Below are 26,132 nucleotides of genomic sequence, written 5' to 3'. Positions count from 1 at the left end.
CCACATCTACTCCTCCAACTTCCTCATCCCAGTTCTATGGTGTTATGGCTCCTGGCCATGGATGCCCTTGGTGCCTTTCTTTAAAGGGGTTCCACAGTATATAGAGACTACATGTAAAAGATAATACCATCTTCCCTTTCCTTTTGGAAATTCCATGGGGTCTGGTGGAAGAACAACTTGCATCTTTCTGGCCTGCTCCAGAAAACAGGCTCCTATCCAACGCGGGCCTTTCTGTCCCTAACCTCTCCAGTCCAGGCTCCTCCTGCTCCCACTTGCCATGAACAGATCAACGGACTTTGAGCTATATTTTTTTAATCACTCATTCAAGAGTGAGTGGCAACAGCACTGCTCATAAGTGGTAGGTGAATAATTGAAACCACCAATCAAAAAACAAATCTGATAAATGAAGTTCCAGTCATCTGAAATGCTATGCACCAACCATCCTATTTAAGAGGGATAAACAATTTTTATATCATTTATGTCTGTCTTTTATATCTATGCTGTGCTGTTTCAAACTTTTGCATATAGTGTCTGTGATGCTGCCTGGTACTAGGTGACATATTGTAGTAAATAGCCAATGTGGCCAGACAGCTGCTGTTAGCAATGTATGCTGGCATTCCCAAAGTGAATTACAGAATAGCCTGAAAGTGTGATTGATAAAATCATCAACAAGTGATAAATAGTGGAGGGAATTGGAGAGGAGAGGGGCTTATTGGCCACGGTGGGAGGTAGGAAAGTTCGTAAATCAATCCCACTGGTCTAGCAGTTTTGATGGATGAGTCACCTACGTGTGTGAGAGGTCAGAATCAATGTCCATGCAGACCAGAGGCAGAATAGAATGATAGAAAAGGGGCTCACTGGGGGACAGAACTGGAGAGAGACATGCGAGCGGGAAGTTGAGACCAGAGGAAGTTAACTAGAAGGAATGGCAGGGTCATGACTTTTCCTAGTTAATCTTTTCTTGTAACTCAGAGGAGCATTTTCTGCCTGCCTAGAAAGGTTTGTGGTAGCCTTTGACTCTGGTATGAAGTGTTGTGATTTATTTCCATTGATCCTGTCTCTCTTTTTCATGAAAGTAAACTTTGGTTTATTTAAGATAGAATGGTATTATTGGCTGCTTGTGGTGATTGCTGAGAGCCATCCTGAGGGGAGGTAAAAGATCCTTTGATCTCTGCAGAAGACTGGCACAATGAGTGTGGATGCATGAGGTGCTCAGACAACAGATCTTGCACCATAAGGTGATGGTGGTGCTCTAGCTGATGTCAGACCAAAACGTGGGAAAGGACCAAAGACAAAGCAGGAGATTGTTGAACTTAAGAGCACAGGTGACAGATATGTTTAATGACCAGGCTCTGTATAACACATTTATATCTCACGACTGTTCTCAGTAATGATTAATGACACTGCTCCTGGACAGCCACCTGAAAGTGTGCATGATTGGTGTTGCACCATGGTCCTTTCCCTACTTCCTGACTGGCTAGTTATTTGGGCCCAGCGCTGTGGTGAGGGGAGACTATGCTGCAGTAATTGCCACTCCTGGGTGTACTCCCCAGCAGCCTTGGAGGTAGCTGGAGCACATAGGTTCTCTGCTGGCAGAATGCCTCCAGTTGTTGTCTTTGGTACAGTACCTCTCTGCCTTCCCCTTCCCCAAGCTTGGCACTGGTTTCTACAGGCACAATATAACACTACGCCTCAGACCCTCAGTCGTTAATTTGCTGACTTTTAGTTTCTATTTTCACTACTTCAGTGCCTTGGAAAGCAACCTGTACAATGAGGACCTCACCCACTTTCCCTAATTACTTCTGTTACTCTGGAAAGAGCACATGGTGCTAGGAGCTGCAGCTATTCAGCATGATGCTCTGTGCCGCAGTTCTTGGAGAGGTAGAGGAGCTCTGACTTGAGTGAGAGCAGTAATCCTTCCTTTCTTTCTGTTTCTGTGGAGTTTAAAAATTATTTATCCCTTTATTTATTTTTAAACAATCTTTGTGTGAATTTACAGCTTGTGGAAGGCACCAGGCTAGTTCTTTAGAGATGGCAGCTCTGTATTTATCTACAGATCAGAGGCAGCAACAGTGCAAACCGTCCCACTTTCTCCACTGGGCCTCAGTTTTGCTCTGGTCTGACCATTTCTAGGGTTGAAAGGGTAATTCTGTCTTTTCTAAAGGGTGCTAATAAATATAATGCCAGTTGTGATGGTGTGTGTGATGTGCACACCTATCCACTGGTAAATGAACCCTAACAACTTATTTTATGTGGACCACATAAAGGTGGCAGTAAATTCTGGTCTTTACTACGTATGCTAGATTTGAACCTGAGATGACAAGCTTTATATATTTTCATCAGAGCTGACAGAATTGCACTATGTCAACTTTCAGCCTGCAACAGGACTGTTCACAAGTTACTTTGTGGAACTACTCATTATGATCAGCACTACATCCATTATTATTATTTATTATCTATATCACTGTAGCAGCTGGGAGCCCAGCTCAAGGAGCAGGACCCCATGTGATGGGGTGTTTACCCCACACCAGCCCTGAAGGGGTTAAAGTAGGCTAGATGGGCCAATTAACTTTATAGGCTGCCCCTGGAGGGGAGCCAGGGCTCAATAACTCTTAATTAAAGATGAAGCTAACCTGGGCAGAAACAGGTGGGGCTTGTATGAAGCTGAGAACAGAATGAAGCTGCAGGGGGAAGTAGTCTGTAGTCACTCCCTGACAGAAGGGGAGATGTGTTGGAGATTACTGGTTCCAGTGAGAAGCCATAGGGTAGTGGTTCCCAAACAGTGGAACATGCCTCCCCTAGGGGGGTGCAGAGGAATGTTTGGTGGGGGGGGACACAGTGGGGCCCAGGCCAGCCCCCTTAGGAGAGAGACAGGGAGTGCCAGCCAGCCTGCTATGGCCCTGCCTCAGCTCTGGCCCCACCCCCTGGACGCGGCTCTGGACACAGCCCCAACCACAGCTCCAGCCTGACCTCAGGCCCAGCAGCATCTCTGGCCCTGGCTGCAGCCCTGCTTCTGACTGTGGCTCCCAGGGGGGGCATAGAGAGAGTCCATTTCAGGTAAATGGGGGGCATGACATAAAATTTTGGGGACCACTGCCAGAGGGAGAAGTCGTCATGGGGAGTGGAGGAAACTTGGACAGGTGGTAAGCCCAGAGGCTAGAAGGATGGAGTAGAACAGAGCCCAGAGAAGAAGCAAACAGGTCTGGGAGTAAGTTGCCCATAGTTGCAAAGCATAGGGTCCTTGGGCTGGACCTTGGAGTAGAGGGTGGGCCTGGGTTCTCCTATAAGCCACTGGGGAAGTAGCACAGCCTTGGATGTAGCATGTAGGACTTCCTGGAATGGCAGGGGGACACCTTGTCCAGAGAGACTTTGACAGACCCCTGAAGGGGAAGACTATAGTGACCTGGCCAGATGGTCAAGTCACTAAGAGGGCGCAGCCAAGTCATAAAGTAGCAGACTACCCAGAGTCCTGGAGGATGAGATTGAGGTGACGGGCTTAATGACCACAGGAAGGGGCATGCAACCAGTAGTGAGCTAATCCCCAGATGAGCCATGAGGAGGCATAACAACGGTGAGTAGCAAAACCCATTACAACCCATTGTGCTAGGTGCTATACAAATACAAAACGAAAAGACATCCCTTCCCCAGGGAGATTACAAATTTAATTACAAGTATTTACAGATGTGTCTCTCATTGATGTAGAGCTACCACCAGTGGACCTTGCTGCTATTTAATAGAGCTATGTTTATAGATGCAGTGGGAAGAAAAAAAAAACTAAACAGATTCTAAAGGTTAACTTTTATTATAATACTCCTGGAAAATTATCTGACATGCAAGCCACATTATCTTGTGCAATTTATTTCATATCTTATTTACATGTATATTTTGAGGACTTTGTCATTTCTAAACAATTATCATTCATTCCACTGATGATTAATCAGTATAAGCTTCAAACACTGTTTATGCTGTAGTATCTTTATTTCTCTAAGTAAGAAGTGGCCCAAAAAGATAAGATGTTATACAATTTTTTTAATCTTACATTATTTACAAAATGTATACCATTTCTTACAGAAATCATACAGTGTTCTTACAATTATTCACTCATTCACAATCATTCATTGTTTGACAGCATCATATAGAACCATGGTTTTTAAAATACATTCACCTCAGTTGCTTGTTACACAGATAAGGATGCTACAGTCAAAATGCTCTGATTTTTGAACCAGAACATGAATCAGTATAGAGGTACAAAAATACCAAGAAAGCAACATGTACTTATAAAACATACCCAAATCTCAGTTCTCTTGGAGATGACCAACTTGCTGTAAATCTATTACAGAATTTCCCTTTCACAGATCAAACACATTTTGAAGCTCTTTATCATGTGAGGTTTGCACTAAACCCCATCAAACTCTAATACATTTTGAAAATATACTTTGCAATATTTGCAAGGGCTCAGCGTTCTTTAACATGGACACTTTCTTTGCTAACTGTTACCCACAAACACTGATAGTATGGCAATACTAAACTCATTTACTGGTCTAAATCTGGAATAATTTAATTGACTTGAATAATTATTCCCGATTTACACTAGTGTAACTGAAATCAAAATCTGTCCTGGTGCCTTTATGCTCATTTTTTCCCTGTAAGAGAATACTGAAACCTTTTTATTACAGGATTTAAGACTCCAGAATGTGGAGGGCTTAGTGTGTGTTTTATATATCCTGTTGGTTTTCAAACAAAATTTTATAATTAAGTCATTTAGTTATCTTTTATACTGATATTTTTCTCACTTTTAAAAAATGTGCTCCAATGAATTCATTGAGCCTGGTCCATTAAAGAGCAACAGGGAACTTTGAACAATAGATGCTTGTTTCACTGCCACTGCAAATGCTTAGAAATCCCTAAATTGCCTTTTATATTCAGCAGCCTGATAACAAAGGCTGATTTTCTTTTTCTTTTTTTTTTTCCTCAATTGATTTGATGGTTCACTTGAGCTTTAAAAACACATTACATAAATCTTTTCAGCTATTACAGAAGCCTTTTGTCAAGTTTAATATTTTTTTCATGCTGCAATCATTTATCCTTAAATTAACTGTACCAACCCAACCCAAAATGTGCTTTACTCTGGGTCTGTGTGAGCATTCCTTTTTAGAGGCTTATTTTGTACAGGAAGGAACCTAATCTTTCCACAGGAGTTCAATCCCTCCCTGTGCTGAGCACCTCCTTTGAGGTGTGGCAGAGTGCCCTCTACTTCCATCAGCATCATGAGGAGTTAAAGGTACTCAGCGCCCTTGCAGGATCAAAGCCTAAATATCTCTTTTCTGGATATGTTCATTTTACAGTGGAAGCTTTTAAAAATTAAAATTCTGTAAAGGTGCTCTTCTGACTAGCATTTTGATATGTATGTAGATCCCACATATTTTACACCAAGCAGTACAGCAGCAAAATATTTTAACAACTAAGCAAAATTAATCTTCTGAATTAAAATAAAATAGCTATTGGTTTAAGACCAGATTCTGCCATTATATGTAGACTAGAACTTTGACTAGAGATATAGTGCTATTGAAATCAATGTGAAGGTGGTATAATCAGGTTCTTAGATGGGATTTGCTATATCTGCCTCCCTGTTTTTGTTCAGGATTACCTTAATCTGGGGACTTTAACCTCCAAAATTAATTACCTCCAAGGGTATGTCTGCACTGGATCTGAAAGTGTAATTTCCAGCTGGGGTTGACATACCCATGCTGGGTCTGCTCAATCTAGAGTGCTGAAACTAAGGGGGGCAGTAGGATGGGCTAGCTGTTCTGAATTCAATCCTATCTGAGACCCTAAGTAGGCATTCAGCTAGCCCATCCTACTGCCCATGTAGCCATGGCTGTTTTTGGCTAGATCAATAAGTTATGTCTACGCAAACTGGAAATTACACCTTCCAGCTCTAGTGTAGACATACTGCAAGAGTCTATCCCTATCTAATTTTACCAGTACAATTTAGGACTGGGTTTGAGGTCCCTGCGATGAAATATTCATTCACTATGATGTTTGGTCCTCATCCTGTCACCCTTGTTGTGTGAAAGATGGCTTTGAATGTCGAACTTGGATATTTCCTATGAGCTCTCCCTCCTCTCACTACTGTAGCACTGGCTAAAGGATAAAAAGTCTTTTGAAAGTCCACCATATAAATCTGTCTCCATGCTGCAGAAAGCACCTTTGAAGGAAAAAGAGCCATGTGTGTTGCATGCTCCATTGCTTGAGTGGGAGTCACTTAAAAACATGCTCTTCCCTGATGATGCTGGTAGAAAATCAATAGATGCTGAAAACTCTCCAGAGTTCACCTGATGTATTGGACCACCGAGAATATGTGGTGATATGTTTCACTATTTTATCCAGAAAGACAGAGGCCAGTTGTGTTCCAAACTATTTTATTGTACTTGATACTGGCATATTTTGATTTATAGCTAAGGCCCTCTGCGGCATGGATACATCTCATTTCTTCACCTGTGCACTTTGAATTCATTGTGTTTCTCTCTTTCTCATCTTCCTTCTTTGTTGAGTGCATGGGATTGACTAGTACAAATGCCATTCCATGGAATTAGGGCTATGACTCGCTGATAGTTGTACTGGTGTTCAGATACCCCAGTGATGGGTGCAGAAGAAGATTCTAGATGTTGGTCTGACAGTGACACATCATCAACGCTAATTACCATTGAAATAATTTCAGATTCTGAGTGCCTCAGCATGGGAGGGATGGATTAGTTGACCTCTTGAGGTCCCTTTCAGCGTTACATTTCTATGATAGAAACCTAGTAGCATTTTGGCAAACAGAAATGATTTTCCACCTTGAAAATCTGTAGACAAGGCCTCAGTAAATTGGGCATCAATTCTGCAGAAAGGTCCCTGTAACCTGCGGCAGACTGGAAATTCAGTGGCAGTTTCATTTAGATGTAGCTGGGAGGTTTTTAATGAATTAAGCATGAAAATGAAGATTGCAATTAGCACAATAGTCCCCGTGTTGTTTATTCAGATATGAAATGCAATTTATTTTCTGCCGTCCCTCTCCTTTTCAGTTTTAGACATCCTGGAGGTTTCTGCATTGACAGTGCATACCTTGTAGAGAACTTGTAGGGAGGCTGGAAGTTTTGGCAGCAGGGGCAGTTGGGTTTTTTGGCACTGTGAGGCCATTTGGGGCTATATGATAAAACATATTAGTTGGATTTTTCTGCAAAAATGATCAGCAGTGAAATAGTTAATGACTTATATTTAAACTGCCATCTTTTGGTCGGTGTCCCATTGAGAAGAACAGGACAATTTACACCTCCCAGAGCTACTGCTGTAAGCTGCTTCCAGACTCAACTGCTGTATCAGTAGACACTTGATTGATATTTTCAAGGGTTTCTTCTCAACCTTAAGGGCTAGAAACATTCTGTTTTTTAAAATGAATTTTAGATTCTGAGGTAAAAGTAGGGGTAGCAAATTTAATGGCCTTAGCATTGTGAAATAAATAGTGCCCTCTGTATAGGCAGGTGATATGTTAAATTTAAAAATCGTCAATGGGCTGTTCCAAAAAACTGCTACATGGGTGACCTAAGTTCAGGTTTGGCCTCATTGTGTAACTTCCATTCTCTGCTTGATTTCAAACTCATTCAAGTCAAGGGTAAAACTCTTCAGACTCGAATGGGTGTGGGACCTGGCTATGATAGGCCTCTGTCTTGGACGGTTGAGAAACAACAAAACATCATGGCAGGGGATTAGACTAGATGACCCTTGCAGTCCGTTCTATCACTAGGGTTCTATGAGTTTATGGAGTATTGAGCAGGGTGAAGCTCTTGAGGCGGAAGGAGAGACAAAGTCTGGGGAAAGAAGGATGTTATGTTCTTGGCTCTTGAATGCTCTCATCCCTATTTTCTTGGGGCTGTGCTCTTTGTGGCTTAGTGGAGAGAGGTTGTTTTTTCCTGTTTACAGGAGTGGGGCAGCATATACCATGCATGTAACAGCTTTGTGAGGAGAGGGCAGGATTGGAGCAGAGATACAGAAACGATCCAGAATAAAACAATCAATAAAATTACGAAGGCCTATATCTACTTCTGAGCCCCTACCTATGCAGAGGTGAAAGCGTCTCCTTAGTTAGACGTGGTAGTATGAGAGGGAGTTCATTCTCTATATCCAGGAATTACTCTCTCACTCACTCACACAATGGGCTAGAGGCTGCTCTCATTGACACCGCTGTATATATTTACAATAGAGTAAATGAAAGCAATATTTGGCCTTGCATTTGTTATAACCATTGTGATAACAGAATGGGTCAGATTAATCCTTTGTGTAACTTGAGTGATGAATTTGGGTGAATATGTGCAATTTACCCAGACAGTATTCTATTAATGAAGCCTTTATTCAAAGAAAGAATTCTAAAATAAATATATATATATATATATATATATATATCTATCAAATCAAGTTATTGTCACACTGACCAACATTGTTTTGGGGCCCAAGTAACAAGATCTGTTATGCAAACAGTAAAAGTGCAATTAATGCCAGCACACAGCTGCTCCACTGAACTAACTGTGCCAAATTGGCATTATTTTTTAACATACACTCCACTCTGGACCAGGATCCATTGTTTGGTAGTGGCTTTATTCCTGCAATATTGCACATGATGTTATAAACATCAACCGATCTGATTGGAGGCGCCCTGAAGTTAGATTTGAAATCTGAAACAAAGAAATGCAAAGAGATGTTTTGGTTTCCGAATGGCAGAGGGGATTTAACACAGCATAATTTCTTTTGCCTGCGAATTTGAATTGCAGGAGCAGCCAATAAACAAGGAATTAGGAGGGATTCCAGAGACTAATAGAAAGTCTTGTGAGTGGGACCCAGAATTATTTGTTAAAAATAGTTTGGCAAATAAGAAAAGAGAATGGAACTTTTATACACAGTAGCTATTTAAATGTTTACATGTTTGTGCATTTAAAATCACTCTGCTGCCTTTTCAGCAGACAATTTTGCTTTGCAATGATTGTGTGAAAGATTCTGATTCTGTCCTTTTTCCTCATCTGTGAAGAGCGTGCACTCTTCAATATTTAAAGGGTCTGACAAACTGGGACTCAGAAATTCTCTATATAATAATGTAGCAGATGTATGATATAAGTAATAACTGCATGGACTCTAGCAAAGGGACTACTCCGTCTTGATGAGCCCTTTGCCAAGAATAAAAAAGGATACATATATTTCATATAGAGTTAAAAGTTCAAGCCAACCTAGCTGAGAACAGTAAGGTTCAATGGACAGGACAGTGTTTTGGGAATTAGGAGACTTCCCGTGTAGCCTTGAGCAAATCACTTAATGTCTCTGTGCTTGGTTTCCCCCATCTGTAAAATGGGAATAATGATACACACCTACAGTGTGTGCTCAGATCTGCAGATGAAATCCTGTGCATACTATTTATTATTAGTAGTATAGAAGTAACATAATATACAGACATGTAGAAATCAGGGTCTGAGACTCTACTTCATCCCAGATAATTACTGGTTGGTGGGAAGTCCATGATCGTGTGCTTGTCATGCAAGTGTGCATAGCAATACATCATGAGTTGCCAGGGCATGGGATAGAAGTAGCCAAACTGCCAAAGATCACTGAACGATTTAAACAGTTGAGGAGCCCAACCCATACAGGAGCTATTGATGGAACCCATGTGCCAGACTTGGAGTACATTAACAGGAAGGGGTACTCAGTGCTGATCTGAGTCTTGGGAATCATAGTGGTAGGTTCCTGCACACTTACATCAGGTGGCTGTACAAAGTGCATGATGTCAGAATGGCAAAGCAAAGAGAAATGTAATACTTGTTTTCTATCCCAGTTTTACATAAGATATAGAGGCTAAAAGCGGAGCAAGCCTTGCTCTACTTTCATATGGGCTGTGATGGAAAGGCTCAATCTCCAGAATTAACTTCTACCTCAACACTCCATCCAAAATAATGCAGCACTCTGAATCTGCCTTTTCTCTGAAGCTATTGTAGATGCGGGGTGGGTTGGGGGGTGTTCCTGTGATTATATGATAATCCATTTGGCCTACCTGGCCCATATGCGAGGAAGAATCCCCTCATGTTCATGAGCTCATTGTCGTATCCATGCCACCCATTCTGCCAGGCCTCTTTTTTCCCTGTACCATTCTCCCAAAATGGAAGTTTCTCTTTACTCTGGGAAAGAAAAACAAAACACAGATTAACATATAGATGCCATAAGAGGGAGCCTTTAATTAATGAAAGAACTGGATAATAATGTATGGTAACCTTTATTTTGTAATGGAGTTTATGTCTGCTGCCATAGTCATAGGATCATAGTAGTCCGAGATGGAAAAGACCTATTAGATCATCAAGTCCATCCCCCTGAAAGGGCAGGATATAATCACCAATAGGAGACATATCAAGTATTATACTGAAACTGCACTTGATTTATTACAATAGAATACAAACGAAAAAGGAAGGCACATAAGAATATTCTTATATTGTTATCTTCATTCTCTCTGGAATGAAATGTTGCAGTTGTTGAACACCAGACAATGTCACACAAATATTTTAGGAAATAAAGGAGATGATGTAGTGATCTGAAACTGCAGAGGGAATTTATGTAGACACAATGTAATTATCAGAGTTGGAATTTTGCCAGAACCATGGAGTTCACACACTTACTATTTTAAACAGAACCACGAGATCCTAAATGAACATAAGGAGTCAGGAATCAGGATCTCACTTTTACACCTCATCCAAAAAATGGTGTGCTTAGAAGTGTCTACTAACACCATGTTGGGGCATCGGATCAGGACTAGATCTGGATGATCAGTGAGAAATAATTGTAATCTTTTTGGTGACTTCTAAATAGAATTTCACTTAATCAACTAATGATATGTTAACATTCTCCTGACTGATGAGTAATAGTGGCACTGAGTGGCCGGGCCCAAGAGTAGAGGGAGAGTGTGTGCACCTTGTATCCATTGCCTGGATCAGTGATGAGACAGATTGATTTTAGAGCCCTTTCCATTTTATTTATGTTCGTTGTCTGATTTTATTCTCCCCTGATCCCCTCCAAAATAATTGACCATGCATAGAAATGGTCAGAACTATGACAATTTTTATCATAAAGTGTAGATCTTTAAACAGATAACTGCAGGAACCCCTTGAGTATCCATGCATTTCTTTGTATATAATAGCAAACAGATGTACTAGATAACTGAACAATTCTAGCTGACATACTAAATCTGTTGCCTTGTCTCCATCTATTTCACTGACAGCACTCAGATCAAGCAGAAGAGAAAATGGACTCAGTCTGCTTTTCCTACTACAGTGCCTGCCTTACACCACTAATTTGCTTATTGCAGTTCCAGGAAACTAATTGTCAATGGGTTGCCTGCTATAGGACAAGTTATACAACATTCATTGGCATCAACTCAAGTCATGCCATGTCTTAGCTAAGTTGAAAGTTTCTTTGGAGATATCATGACATTGTTTAAGTTAAACTCTTTAATAGTACTATCCGAAGTTATAGACCCAGTAGTTTCCCTAGTCATGTCAAATTTAGGAAATAGATCACCAGCCCAGGTACAAAGAGAATAACACCTCACTGCAGATGTGAAATGCAGTCAATAAACCAGCAATTTTTATCTCATTTACTGGTATTTGAGTCAGAAAACACGTTATTTCCTTTTACATTGGCAAATGATTGCATGGGGTCATTAATAGCACTGGCTTCAGGCAAGCATAGTATAAGCAGGTGATATGCAAGCTTCCCAACATAATGTTCCCAGGGCACCAAACTTCTGACTTACAACAAACATCCCTTGCTAATCCAGACCTGGGTTTCTGTTGAGAAGAGAGTACCAGTAACTCAGCACTGTGCCAGCTTGTGTGGTGATTTTGTAATCTCCACAAATGGGAACTAGGATGAGATGTGACAAATCCGTTTCTTATATCTATCTTAAACCAAGATTGAACATTGATCTCTAACAGTGAAACACTAATGTACAGGGCCATTGCAATTTCCAAGCCCTCCTGACATTTTAAATTTCTCCTGCATGTTTACATTCTTTTTGTAACTATGAATTCAGCTCGTTTAAACTGCAGAAAGTACAGCAGTAGAGGTGTACAATACATAACATATACAGGCCAGCAAGAAACGAATTAAGTAGAGAGGTCCTGAAGCATAAATACTTTGTGTTGAAAATTAAATTGGGATAAAGAATGAGTAAATCATCCTCTGTCCTTATTCAGGAGGAACAAAATAGTATCAACACCAAAACCAACAGAACTAAAAAAGAAAGAAAAATGTCTTGAGCCTCGGATAGCAAAGTGCAAAAGTTAAGTCTGGAACATATGGAGAGGGTAGAATTCCTGAGACATTCCCTCCTTTCTGTTCAAAATTATAATGGGAGGTGGTGAATAGTGAGAAAGAAGTAGAATTTTCAAGTTGCTCAGAATACTACTTATAATGGAGAGTAAAAAAATAAAAAGTGAACACAATAGGGAGAGCTTGACAAACTCTTTTCAGTGGTTTGGGCAGAAAAATAATTGAAATCTCAATTATTACTTCAAAAATATGACATGAAACTTCTTTTCCAAATCCAAGTCTCTGATAATGAAAATACACGCAGACAGAGGAAGAATTGATGGAATGAATGAGAGGGCATTTCTGAAAATCAGAAACAATAGGGAGGAAGGGTAGAAAGACAGAAATAATTACTGCAGTCAGCAATGTTTGCTCCACTGTTAAGGATTTGCCAAATTTCCATGATTTAGATTTTTTTCTGCAGTATTAATAAGTGTTCTGAATGTTAAATTTGGTAGAGTACAAAAGATTTTATTTACAATCATTTAAAAAAAATCAGTTAAAGAAAATGGTTTCCGATACTTTTTTATATTCTTGAAACTCAACAGTGACATTTATATTTTTAAACTGAAAATGCTCACCAATCCATTGTCAAGGATTTTTTTTTTTTTTTAAAGGTCATTTAGGTAAATTTGTGAAACCCACCATCACAAACTAAAGGTGTTATGTTGGAAATGTGGCTGTCAGATAACTATATGGCAGACATAAAGGCAGCTGCTCTCTCTAGCTATGTTTATTTATGAGGCAAGTGTGGTCTAGTTATTAGAGAGGGAGATTGGGAGCCAGTACTCCTACGTTCTATTTCCAACTCTGTTACTGACTTGCATCACTATTATGTGACCTTAGACAAATAACTTAAGATAGAGGTGCCTTAATTTACCCATCTAGAAAATGTGTATAACCATACTTACCTAAGCTCAGAAAAGCATTGTGAGGCTCAAGTAACATTTGTAATTAAAGCTGGTCAAGAATTTTTTGAGGAAATGTTTTTCGCCAAAAAAAGATTATTTGTCAAAACGAAAACTATTTGTGGGAAAGTATTCTGATGAATTTCCCAACTTCAAAAAAAGTTGGAAAAGAAGTTTGGAAATTGTTGAAATGTCTCCTTTTGATATTTTTTTTAAATAAAAAAAGTTTTGGGTTTTTGGTTCAAAACTCTTTTGGTTTCAAAAAATAATTCATGATTTTGATTATTTTGTCCCAATTTGAGATGGGAAAACTTTTCAAAATCTTAAATTCTCACAGGATGAAAAAACTATTACCTGCCCAGCCCTATTTGCAATGCACTTTGAAAGACTTGGATGAAATAGACATACTAAACAATAGTACTAATATCTTGTAATATTGAATAACTGGTATGAAAGTCTCTATATATACAGGAGTAACAAATTCCACTTTTTGAATTAAGTGGTTAGATATTAAACCTTGTATACTAATGGAGTTCTGCAATATTTAATTACAGTTTGCCAACTAAAGTTCACCATTGCAGTTTCAATTGGATAATGTATTCTTCATTTCCTATCTTCAGACTGTGGTTGCTACTATATGCATTGCAAGAAGGATCCTGTCCTGCAAGAAGATGAGTGCCTCCCAGGAGGCATTTTGCCCCTTTTTCAAACGCCTCCCTAAATAGCCATTGTATTCTGCCCCAGAAGTGGTTGCATTTCAGTGGTGGTTTAACTGAGTTCTGTGTGTGAAAATCAGTGATCTTGATCATGCATTCCTTCCAAAACCCAACTTAAATAAGAGTTTTGGCTGTACAAGGAATGGAAAATGGAGACCACCATTTGGGAATTGCATTGGTTTCCTTCTAGATAAAATAGCCTAGCTGTGTATGTCAATTACATTTTGAATTAAAAAATAAATAAATAAATAAATAATTCTCTATCTATCTATCTATTCATCAATATAGTTGTGCTTATGGCAGATAACAAAATGCTTATCTTCAGCAACTTGTAAACATTCACTTACATATACCTACAACAATTTCTTTCTTGAAGTAAGTGCTATATTTTGTGTCACTTTTGAGCATGGGTGCTTTATAAATAAGTTTTTATCTGTAACAAAAAGCCCCAACCCCTTTGAATTAAATAATGGGTTGGGAAAATTATTAGAAGAAAAGTAATTATTAAAAATTGCAGTAATATAGTGGTGGGGAAATGGTAGCAAATAATTGAAAAGGGAAGGGAGTCAAGAGAGCAGTTAGTATTTTTAAGGGACAGTCTGATGTCAGAAAAATACGTGGGGGACCAAATTGAGTTTACTCTGGTGGAGGAAATATTGTCATATATTAGGATAATCTTAGATTGAAATAGAAAGCAATCACTGAACCTGGCCAGAGTAAAATTGAAAGGAAAGGATAAATTGTATGAAGAGGAAAATTAATTATATGCCAAAGGGAATAAGTTTCAACTTTTCTACCATAACAGGACAAAGGATCAGTCTTAACTAAGTGTAATTGTTATACCATTAGTTTCATTTAAATATACATTTCTAGGATTTAAATGTGAGGCAGTCGTATTTACTCCAGCAAACTGCGATAGGAAGACGACATCCAGTAGGATAACTCACCATTAAATTGAACATTTTCCATCTTTCTTCTTATTCATTTGATATACTGTACTTTTTAACCACATGGTAAATCAATATTTTGTTCATACACTTTACCTCTGCTATGAACCATCCTTCCTCAGCCACAAGGGTTAAAGGAGACACAAATTTTCCTTTTTTGTAATAGAATCTGTCTGGAATTTCCTCTATGGTGTAAACATTCATGTGTTGCACAGCTTTCAGTTTATTATGCACCTGTAAAGGAAACACAAGTTATGAAACCATCTTCCTGTAAAAATTGCACATGTTTGTCGGTGACAGGAAACTTCTGTATTTATAAACTAGGTGATTATCTTCATAAGTGCATACAAATACTCATTAGTGTATGCAAATCTGAGTCTTTGCTGGTGCAAATGAGTGTGTATGCAAATTTGGTAGGTGTACTTTAGAAGGCTATTTTGAAAAATTACCTCCCCCCGCCCCCCCAATTTGTATGTACACACACACACGCATACAGACACACAGCACTGGAAATAATTATGGAGAAACTGAGTTAAACAGTGAAAGTGAGTGTGCTCTAGTAGGCAAGGTTGCTGGGGAGAGGGGGAGGGCAGTTTGCCCTGGGCCCCTGTTTGAGGTAATAAGATTCTTTTACCTCATAAGGATGCTGTGAGAATAATTAGTGTATGATTTCATGGAGCTTTGAAGATGCACAGCACTATGTAAATACAGCTATCTTATTAATATTATCCTATTGTCTAGAATTTCATTATACAAATTTAACTCAAAGCATGCAGTAGAAATACCTAGAAAACATATTGAGGAGAAGGGTCATTATTTGACTTCAGAGGTTGTAAATCTCTCTCCCTACACCTTTCATTGTTATAACCTTCATGGAAGGATAGATGTGTTAATTGTGTGGTAATATTCCTGAAGTCCAAATGTTCACAGCTTTTAAGTGATGTTAGGCCCATGGCCTGAATATTTAAGGGATGGTTTCAGATGTGTGCAGGGTAGATTTGTTTTGTTTTAACTGTGGCAAACTGACTTTCCCTGCCAAATGTACACCTCTTATTGAAAATCTTCACAATTTCAGTCGTCATCAAGAAATATTGCACCAGAGTCTAACAACTGGACACGCTGGGTCAGATCCTGCCACTGTTGTGTTGAGTTGTACCTTAATTCATGAATAGTCCTGTTGTTTTAAAATTGAATGGGACTATTCAAAAGTATCATACTGGTATTACTTGACATGAGTCGAGAGTGGGAGAATCTGGTTTGCAGGGAAAAAGGGCAGTAGAATTGAATTTACTGGAGTCTGTCCACACTGATAGCTTTGAGATGGTTACTTCTGGCACTTGTAAAGTAATTGCCTCTGAGGTTACGTTTACACTTAAAACACTACAGTGGCAGAGCTGCAGTGCTGTAGCTGCATCTCTGTAGAGCTTCAGTGTAGACTCTCATTACAGCGACTGGAGGGGTTGTCCCATCCCTGTAGGCAATCTATGTCCCTGAGAGGGGGTAACTAGTTGATGGAAGAATTCTTCTGTCGACCTAGTGCTGTCTACTCTGGGGGTTATGTCAGCTTAACTACATCTCTTTTCACACCTCCTGAGAGACGTAGCTATGCTGATATTACTTTTCAGTATAGACTAGCCCTAAGTGATCAGCTGCTAGCTCACATGCACTCTTTCGATAGTGGGAGGATTAGGTAGGATGGCCTACTCTGAGCGGCAGCATTCCCAGGAAAAGATGATAAATTTCATTTCCCTAAAAAAACCCCAAAGACTCCCATTAAGGATGTGAAACAGGTACTACTAATTACTCTGTGCTGTGGAGTCCTGAAGAAAAATCTGGCAGAAAAAAATCCCATGATGCAACACCCTGCATTCCATCATTATCCAGGGATATGGGGGTATTTAAAGAAAGTTAAGCAGGTGCTTTATTGAACAGGGGTCTGAGCTCTGTCAATGTGAGTAACAAGCGTTACCGGTGGCTGGTTTGCAGATTCAGCCAAAAAATATAGATGCCTCTGAGATGGGACTGAGGCAGGGCAGCTTCCAGAGAGAGGGCATAATAAGTATTTAAACAACCTTTATGAGCCCTAAATGAAAGATCTGGCATGCCTTTGAGATCACTTTAAACCCTGGCACTAGCTTCAAATGGTCAGACCATCAAGTCAATATAATACCAGCTCTATTTCCTGAACTTACTGTTTTTGTGCAGAAACATACAGACTTTGCCCTCTCCTATAATCATTTAACCTACAATGTACAAGTGAGTTATGAAACTGCAACTACCAGAAAATGAATTGTAAGAAGAAATCTTGCAGTTGTAGGAACCTGGACAAGATCACTTAATGTGACTACTTTATGATTCTATGGTTTTTCACGAGTATGTTTTTTAGTAAAACTATCAATGGGATGTACTTATTTGTTGACCATACTGCACTTTTATAAAGTTAGTCTAGAAATTCACTGGGTTTCCATAAATTTTATTTCCAACTGTCTCAGTACCAGCAGTTCTAGGCCTGGGCTTTTATAATTTATTGAATCAAAAAATGCTAATGCTTCAAAATAGGCCAGAATTTTCAAATGAGCCTAATTAAACTAGACATCCAAATGCCACTGAAATTCAGTGGAATTAGGGCACTTAATTCCCTTAAACTCCTTTGAAAATCCCAGCCTGGATGCTGAAAGTTAGGGTTCTATATAGATGCCTAAAAACGGATGTACAGCTGACCTGATTTTCAGACATGCTGAGCTCCCATTGAGCTCAGTGGAAACTGGGAGTGCTCAGGTCCCTTTGAAGACTTTTAATGGATTGTTAGTCTAATTAAATCTAATGTCAGGCATCAGGTTTGAAAATGTTGGCCGTAGTATTTTATAGTATTAAGCAAAAAATTTAGAAAACCAAAGTCTACCTCTGTGCCTAAAGCAAATAGATGTTGCTAATATGGGAGGGGTGTGTGTGTATAATACAATTCAGAGAAAGATGATAGTTTTTTTATTTGCATGATGTAAATTTTATTTTAAAATGTTCTGCACTTTACCATCCATCTTTAGGTGAAACCTGAAACACAGGACCAAATTCTGTCTTCAGATATGCAACTCCCTTTGACTTCAGTGTACATGCATATATGAGGGCAGAATTTGACTCCCAGTATTAAAATTAAAATAGAGAAATGATTGGCATAAGACAGAAGAAATAAGAAGGTGATTCTTTTGCTTACCTCTATCTGCTTTTCCTTAGCTGGCCACAGGCTCACAACGGGGCCTCGGTCCTTTAGTTGGATGATATCAGTCATATTGATATAGTTCTTCAACTCAATCACTTTGTCCATCCAAGAAATGTCAGTCATCCCATGATCTGAGAAAAGGATGACGTTCAGGTCATTCTGAAGGCCCTTGTCCTGTCAAATTAGTGAAGACAGCAATTACAGTTTGAAAAGAATACTGTGTGTTCCCTAGTCAAAGTTCTGTGTTAGGTGGCTCAATTCATCCCTACCTTAATTCCATTTCAATCAGTGGAGTTACATTGGGGATGGGTTTTGCCTGGGATACTTGACAGTGAATTACAACAATGACAAAAAGTCTGGTCTTGGTTTGTTTAGACAGACACATCTCATGAGATTTTCCATCATTTTGGCCTGAGATCTTTCAAAAGCTGGTCACAAGAATTTGGCACTATCTCATTCGAATCCAAATCTTACTAGTAGTTCAAACTTAAATCTGACCATCAAACTCAATCTCGATCCTAATCCCCATCTGGATAAGTGCCATCAGACTTCCTGGCACTATCTCTAGTTATAGGTAGTGATTCATTCTTCACATTTGTTGTTAATGAACATTTCATACAAATGGCTATGCACCAAATCTGGTGCCTTTATAGTTTATTGAGATCAAAATATTTTTCACCCCCTTCCCCATCATTTCCTCAACCATGTGTATTAATACCTCCAGGTGTGTTTACCGTTGTGAACAGGTATCAATAGCACTTTATGCTTCCTAGTAGCAGAGAAATTCACAGAACTGGCTTTTACCCAGCAGCCTGATGTGCTCATTCCCCACTATGAAATCATTTGGATAATTTTTAAAACAGTTGCAAGATACAGAGTTATGAATAACACCATAAATCTTCCATAAAAGCTAATTGTCTGATTGTACCACCCTTACAAAAATGAGTAATCTTTACTCATCTCCCTAGTGTAAATTCCAGCTGAAAAGAGCAATGTCCCTACTGGTTTACAGCTTCCTGGGACTAGTGGTATTGCCATGCAAACAAAGAGAGACCAATATAGGGTGTCTACTAAAATTAAATTTAGGGTTGCAGTATCATGCCTTAAGTTCCCAGCAAAATCAATAACCACGGTTATTGCAGAAATGCCACTTTAACTGCCACTACATGGGTATGAATATGCATAACATTCTCCATAATGTCTTGCAGAGCAATTTTTTAACCTCTTCAAACAACATTGTTTTGTGGTCTCATTTAAATACTGCTTCAAAAACATTTCTTTAGCAATACTTGTTGCAATAGTAGAGTTATTTTAAGGTGGAAGATAACTCATTATAACATCAGACTGATTTATTCAGATAAGTACCATGTTCAAGAAAGCAGGCAAACCATTAACTATAACTAACAAGTACAACATGAAACCTTTCACCACCAAGGAGTTGTCCAGTACAGGAAGGAAAATTTACAAAGAGAAAGGTACTAAGAGCTTGAAACCTTTGAAATGCCACTTGCAAGTGATGCCAGGGAGCTTTAGTGGTAATAAGGATCAGGGTAGAAAAAAAAACGAAGCATACCAAAGCACGCAATCCTTCGTCATGTCACTGACCTTGATTAGTTTAGTCATGTTGTTCAATACTTTGTCCACTGCCTTCAAAGCGTTCTTCCTCTGAATAGATGAAGGACCAAAATGGTGGCCTTCCACGTCAATGCGTTCATAATACACTGCTGCCATTTCTGCACTGCCATTTCTGGGGTTGCAACATAGCAAAAGAGTCAGGTGCCAACATATATATGGTGTTACTTTTTCAGGAACCAATACTGCACACTCTTATTCATGTGAACATTGAATTAACCTTAACTTGTCTAGTATAGATCAAGGATACATTATCAACAATATATAACATCATCTGCATTAGGATCACTGCAACAAGATTTTGGGTGAGTTTCTTATGCCTGGCTTTCTCTATTGAAATAGTATTCTACAGTAATGGTCCAAAACACTACACTTTACATTAATGCCAGTACAACATTTCCAGCCATTAATGTAGAATACTGTATTTATTTTAATTAATCTGAAATTCACAGCATATGTTGGGCACATTAGTCAAAAAAAAAAAAAAAAAAAAGGAGGGGGGTGGGAAATCATGGAAGTTAGGGACTGGAAGAATGTGTTAGATCAGGGATTCTCAACCTGTGAGATGCGAACAAGTGTCAGAGGGTTGTGACTACCTAGCCCTTCCAATATTGCTAAATGGGAGGAGGGGGTCTTAACTAGACGGGAGGGAGACCCCAGTACAGAAAGCGAGGTCCTGGCATGGAAAAGGTTGAGAACCCCTGTGTTAGGCTAGATTGTCTATCTCTGTTACTTATTCTGTAAAAAACATTTTCTTATTCTTTGTCCATTCTAATTTAAAATATTTGAAGTGAAGGTTCCTTTACCTCCTCCCTCTGGAGACGATCCACAATTTAACAGATCTCACTGATAGCAATATTTTTCCCAACTATTCAGCATAAATTAATTTTTCTTAAATTCATCTTGTTACTTCTATCATATGTCCTTTTTTGAACCTCTCTGAATAGTTTTCTTCCCCTTTGATGTTTACAGCCTTCAAATACTTTTATCTGAGGTGTGTCTTCCCTCCTTACCTATTCCCAAATTATCATTTAGCTCTATATAAAAGCTGTATAAGATCTAAGCATTATTTATTCTTGATTGTATAAGATGAATGGACTTATGTAGACTGAGGCATGAAATTTCTTAGTAAGGGCTCAGTCCTGTAAGGATAAATGCTTAACTTCAAGCATGTGACTTCTATGGGACAATTCACATGTGTAAAGTTAAGCACATGCATAAAAGGTTTGCAGGATCTGGGCCAGAGTATCCAGTACCTCACAAGACTGAGCCCTTATTAGCTATCATTTTTATCATAAAGAATGCTGAAGAGAGCAGGGCATATGGTATAACCAAGAAACACTTTACATTTTCAAAGCACTGCACAAATATTATCTTATATTCATGATGCCATTTTTCAGATGGGGAAAATGAGAGAGCGGTTTTGGCCTAACTTTTCAAATGTGTATATGTAAAATTTGGCTTCTAAATATGGACATAGGAGCTTAACTATGGGCACTCAGTTCTGAAAATGTGGCTAAAGTGACTTTCCAAAGGGGCCCAGTTCAAAGGAACGGGAAATCTTCCTGAAACAATCATTCCTTTGACATCAACAACAGTTGGACTGGGCCCACAGTGAGTCAGTGGACACACCCAGATGTGAAATCTTGTGTCCACTGAAGTCAGTGACAAAATTCCTTTCAATGGAGCCAGGATTTCACTACAAGATTAGATCTAGGATCTAAGATTAGATCTAGGAATTCCTGTTTCCAGACCCAAAATTTATCCCTGCACCATGCCAGTACTCATAATTGGCCCCATTCTACTTCCACTGAAGTCAATTCAGGTTTTATTATTGACTTTAATGGGAGCAGGAGCAGGTCCAATACATTAACTTCTAATAACTGCCTCATAGCTAAACTGCACATTTGGGGGATTTTAGTTTGTCTTTTCTAATTGCACTTCGAATATTAATCGAGTGACAACCTGATGTGTAACACTTGGCATTCTTGTCTTTGTGGAGGAATGACCTTGCCACAGGCTGTTTTCCCACACCTAGTTAGTTTCAGCCTTGTGTTAGTTGGTTTAAAACTTATTTAGAGTGTGGAAAGGAATGGCTCTATTTATCTGCCTTTTACAGCTCTCAGCCCCCCACAGTGCCCCTTTTAAGTTGGTGGAAGCGCACTTGGTGAAGCCATTCACCACTGACAGATGGAGGATACTGTGGACAGGAACCACTGCAGTAATTATTGTGGTGACTGTAAGTTAGGTCAACTTAAGTCTGTTGTGTAGATGCGCCCCAAGGAACTCAGTCCCCTCCCACTGAAGTTCAAGAGAGATTTGCAGAGCAACTTCTTGAAATGGAAAAAGAAAGTTAGAGGTGCTTGTAGCTCCCTAACTCCAGCTGTGCATTCCATGTTTTCCTCCTGAGATGGTTGCAGGTGGTGGTTTCTGTAGATTTTACAGTACCATCAATTTGCTCTGTTAATTGAAATCACCAGCTCTCTCCTCTTGTGAGCTGTGTAACTGACTCTCTGTTCTTGTCCATTTTTTTTTTTATTGAAGGCAGCAGATAACAGCCTTGTGTGTCTGAGGGAATTAGCAATTGAAATGTTTTCAGTGGGCTTCAGCTTTCCAAAAGACCAGCTTGAGAGACTACATTTTTCATAGCTCAACCATTACTTCATCAAACCTTTAATGATCAAAATCTGACAAGTCAAAACTAGGTTCTCTCTATACCCTCATAATTCCTTTGCCTCATAGAAACCAACCAGGAAGCAGCAAACATACCTGCTCCCACACCCCCCCCCCCATATGCTATCACTACAAGGAGGCTTTCAATGACCATTTTCTGTTCTTTCTCATTACTGAATAAGCTGAATGCTGTTGATCAAGGAATACTTAACAAATCAGGTCTAGCAAGTGGATTGCTTCATATCTATCCATCCATCTATGCATTCCTCCTTCCATCCAAAAATCTCACACAAACAGGCAAACCATTTAATGTCAGATTTCCAGTAACCTCATAAACCACATGAATAAGAAGAAACCCTACACTGAGTTTTGGATTGATTCCTCACACGTGCTGGAGCAGTGCTCAGTACATATGAAAGCGGCAAAGGTGGTGTTCAACCACGTGATGTAACTGAACGTGAAAAAGAAACCTTTCATGCCAGCCAAGACATTTTTCAGATACTTTATTTGCATATGTTAATATGTAAAATATAAAAAGAAGCCTGTAGGAAGCCGCTGTGGCCTCCCACGGAGCCAGAGCCCGAGGAAGGGTGCGAGCGCCCTGATTGGACCACCCCACGCACTGCCACGGAGTCGGCCCGGCAACAAGGGACCCGGGCCGTGATAGGACCACCCAGCCAGCCCAATCGGCGGCAGCGGGGCGGAGCCCCGACCGGAAGGGGAAGTATAAAAGCCAGGCCCCTGAGCTCAGTAGGCTCCAGACTGCTGCCAGAGACAGACGTGCGGCCCTGCCAGCAGAGGCCTAGGCCAGAGCCGAGCCGCCGACGAACCCCAGCCCCGCCTGGGGACTGGATAGGGCCTTCACGGAGTTAGACCAGTCAACCCGGCCAGGACGACTGGGCCGAGCTACCCCGACCCTGAGCCCATGCTCCGGAACCACCGGACTGGGCTGAGACCCCAGAGCAGCCCGAGTGGTGGGCACCCCCGGAGGCCGGGCCGGATCTGGAGGAACTGCCGGCCGCCGAGCCCCTCCCTGAGGTGGGGCAGGACTTGGAGGAGCTGCCAGAGGCCGAGCCTCTCCCAACCTACAACAACCTTGAGGAGCTGCCCCCTGAAGAGGAACTCCCCGCCTTACCCCCGGTCAATGAAGAGGGACTGACGGCGCTACCCCAGGCGGACTATCCTCGCAGCACGGAGGAGGCAGGTACTGGGGTCAGTGGGGAGGAAGTAGCCCAGGGACAGCCATTGCCTGTGGCTGAAGCCGCAATATAGTCGCTGTGTTGCGGCGGGAGCCCCACCGACACAGTGGCAGCCGCTTCTGCCACTAGGACCCTGGGCTGGGACGCAGTGGAGACGGGTGGGCCTGTGTCCCCGTCCCCTTCCCCTTTTCCCTAGCCATCCCGAGGAGAATCTCTCTCCTGACTACTCCTGAAGCCGTTGCCTTGCTTGCTGCTCACCCTGCCTAAGGGTTGGAGCAGCTGACTCCTTGTTTGCTCGCCCAGATTGGGAGCCGGAGAGATAGACTGGGTGCCCACCCTGCCTAAGGGTGGATTGCTAAGACTGCTCACTCGCCAAGCACGAGCTATTTCCCTGTCTGTAGGAAGCCGCTGTGGCCTCCCACGGAGACAACACGCCTACAAAGCCATATAAAAAGAAGCTGCAGCGCCAGAGACAGTCAGTTCTTTGCTAGAGCCAGAGGAGTGCTGATGGTGCTCCTAGCTGGCCAAAGGGAACTGCAGCACCACAAACAGCTCAGTGCTGGCATGGACCAGGGGAGCAAGAAAGAAGTCCTGGCTGACTGCTGGGCCTGAACACAGAAGAGCCCTGAACTAAGGGTGAAGCATCGTTGAAGGTTGAGGCCACAGGGAAGTGGCCCAGGGAACTGAAAGCAGTTTTGTCGGTAGCATATAGCTGCCATTCTTAGGGTCCCTGGGCTGGAACCCGGAATAGTGGGCCAGCCTGGGTCCTACCCCATTGGCCATGGGGAAAGTGGCCTACCATTAGACAGCAATAAACCTCCAGAAGGTGATCTGAACTATTTAGTGGCCCAGCTGGAGGCCTGAGGCTAGAAGGGCCCAGAGGGGGCAAAACCACTGCCTCCAGGGAGGAAACTCTGGGGATACAGCCAGGTACCATGACCAAGACTGTTTAGAGACTGTAGACACACCCAACCAGAAGGGGTGCTTGTGAGAGGTGGGTGCCACACCATTACTGACTAATATAGCAGTCTGCAACGTTTGAAAGGTAATGTACAACAAATTCAAATGATATAATAGATTAAGTGTTTAATAGAATAAGTGTATCCTGAAGCTGACTACATTATGGTAATAACAGAAAGTTGCTAATAAAGAGGTGTGGGCCATGTGGCCTGGATAATGGGGTTGTGTTGGTCTTGAATACTCTATATCTTATCTGGATTTAAAAGCTAAGTAGGACTCTCCCTTATTAACATTTGGCTGGAAAATGGCAGAAACAGAAGCCTGGATTTGAACAAGGCTCTACTTTAGGTTGCTCAAATCCAGATCTGAATTGTCTATGCTGGGCCCATCTGTGTATTGAAAGTTTGCATATTGAACCTAACATTAAGCTTCTAAATAAGTGACCTGATTTAAATCTCAAGAGTGCTGAACACTCAACAGCTCTGGTTGACTTTAAATGATTAAAAGTCTTTTTGAGGATAAATAAGTTGATTCCAGCAGTCTGATATATAAATGGATTGAGCCTCATTTCTCTATTAGTAGCCAACATATGGAAAGTAAATTCATGCATGCCATATCGTAAGCAAGAAAAAAGCCATTGAAAATATATATTTTTCTGTACCCATGTTATAACAGCAAAAACAACCTTGGCTTCATCAGGTCCTTCTAGCTGGTCATTAATCCTCAAGAAAGTGCCTTAAGGCAAAGCTATTGTTGCTCAAGTATTAATGATTGAGAAAAAAAATACTGTGCTAATAAATTTTGGTGACTTACCTCAATGACTCAAGAGCATCATTGACCGCATCAGAGAAATGGATGTCTGTTGGGACACTGAAATATGGTCGACAAAAACTAGGTCTGACACCAAGGATTTCAACCTCACAACCTAAAAAGACAAATATTATACATTTTGTTTGTTTTTTATTATAAACTACAAGCATGGGGGAGCATGGAGAGGTGAACATTTCTTGTATTTCTGGCCATATCTGCTGGAGCTTCTGAAGTTTTTCAGAGCCAAAATGGCAACTGTCATTCATTTCACATTCTTAGTTCATGAAAGATTGCACAGCATTTGTATGCATGGAGTGTCTTTAATGGCTGTCCTCTGGAATCCATTCATTTTATCCTTTTTCCCTTCAAAAAGTGCCAAATTGGTGTGACCTTCCCTCTGACACACTCTGGTTCCTGTGTAGCAGGTCTTTGCCATTTAAACTGCCAGGTTAGCTCCATTTGGAACAGTTTTCAGTAATACAATCACATTTCTACATTCCCAAGCATCCAATGTAATAGAGGTCTAGAATATTATTCCTAAAGTATACTTTCCAGTTATACACAACACCTAGCATAAGAATATCCTCCATAAAATATATTTTACTATGTGAGACTGGTACTGAACTATTAAATCTCTTTCTCAGGGGTTCTTATTAAAACAGTTCGTCAGTTAACTCTCTTATAGTAACCTG

General features: G+C 40.5%; 1 protein-coding gene across 1 annotated transcript in view; it reads right to left on the bottom strand.

The window, feature by feature from the left end:
• Positions 1-3,756: 3,756 nt before the first annotated feature.
• ENPP6 (ectonucleotide pyrophosphatase/phosphodiesterase 6) overlaps positions 3,757-26,132 on the bottom strand; it is a 51,606-nt gene continuing 29,230 nt past the window's right edge. Inside the window, exons 3-8 of the mRNA XM_067551665.1 lie at positions 25,444-25,555; positions 19,772-19,913; positions 18,161-18,340; positions 15,046-15,183; positions 10,073-10,196; positions 3,757-8,711 (exon numbers count right to left, since the gene is read on the bottom strand). Coding sequence (XP_067407766.1) covers positions 8,506-8,711; positions 10,073-10,196; positions 15,046-15,183; positions 18,161-18,340; positions 19,772-19,913; positions 25,444-25,555 — 902 coding nt within the window. The 3' untranslated portion in view covers positions 3,757-8,505. The remainder of the gene's footprint in view (positions 8,712-10,072; positions 10,197-15,045; positions 15,184-18,160; positions 18,341-19,771; positions 19,914-25,443; positions 25,556-26,132) is intronic.

Source organism: Emydura macquarii, unplaced genomic scaffold (genome assembly GCF_026122565.2).
Source record: "Emydura macquarii macquarii isolate MOO-44397 ecotype Brisbane River unplaced genomic scaffold, CSIRO-AGI_Emac_v2 contig_1363, whole genome shotgun sequence".
Lineage (NCBI taxonomy): Eukaryota > Metazoa > Chordata > Testudines > Chelidae > Emydura > Emydura macquarii.
Note: the sequence above shows the minus strand (reverse complement) of the source record. Positions and strands in the feature narration are given on the sequence as shown.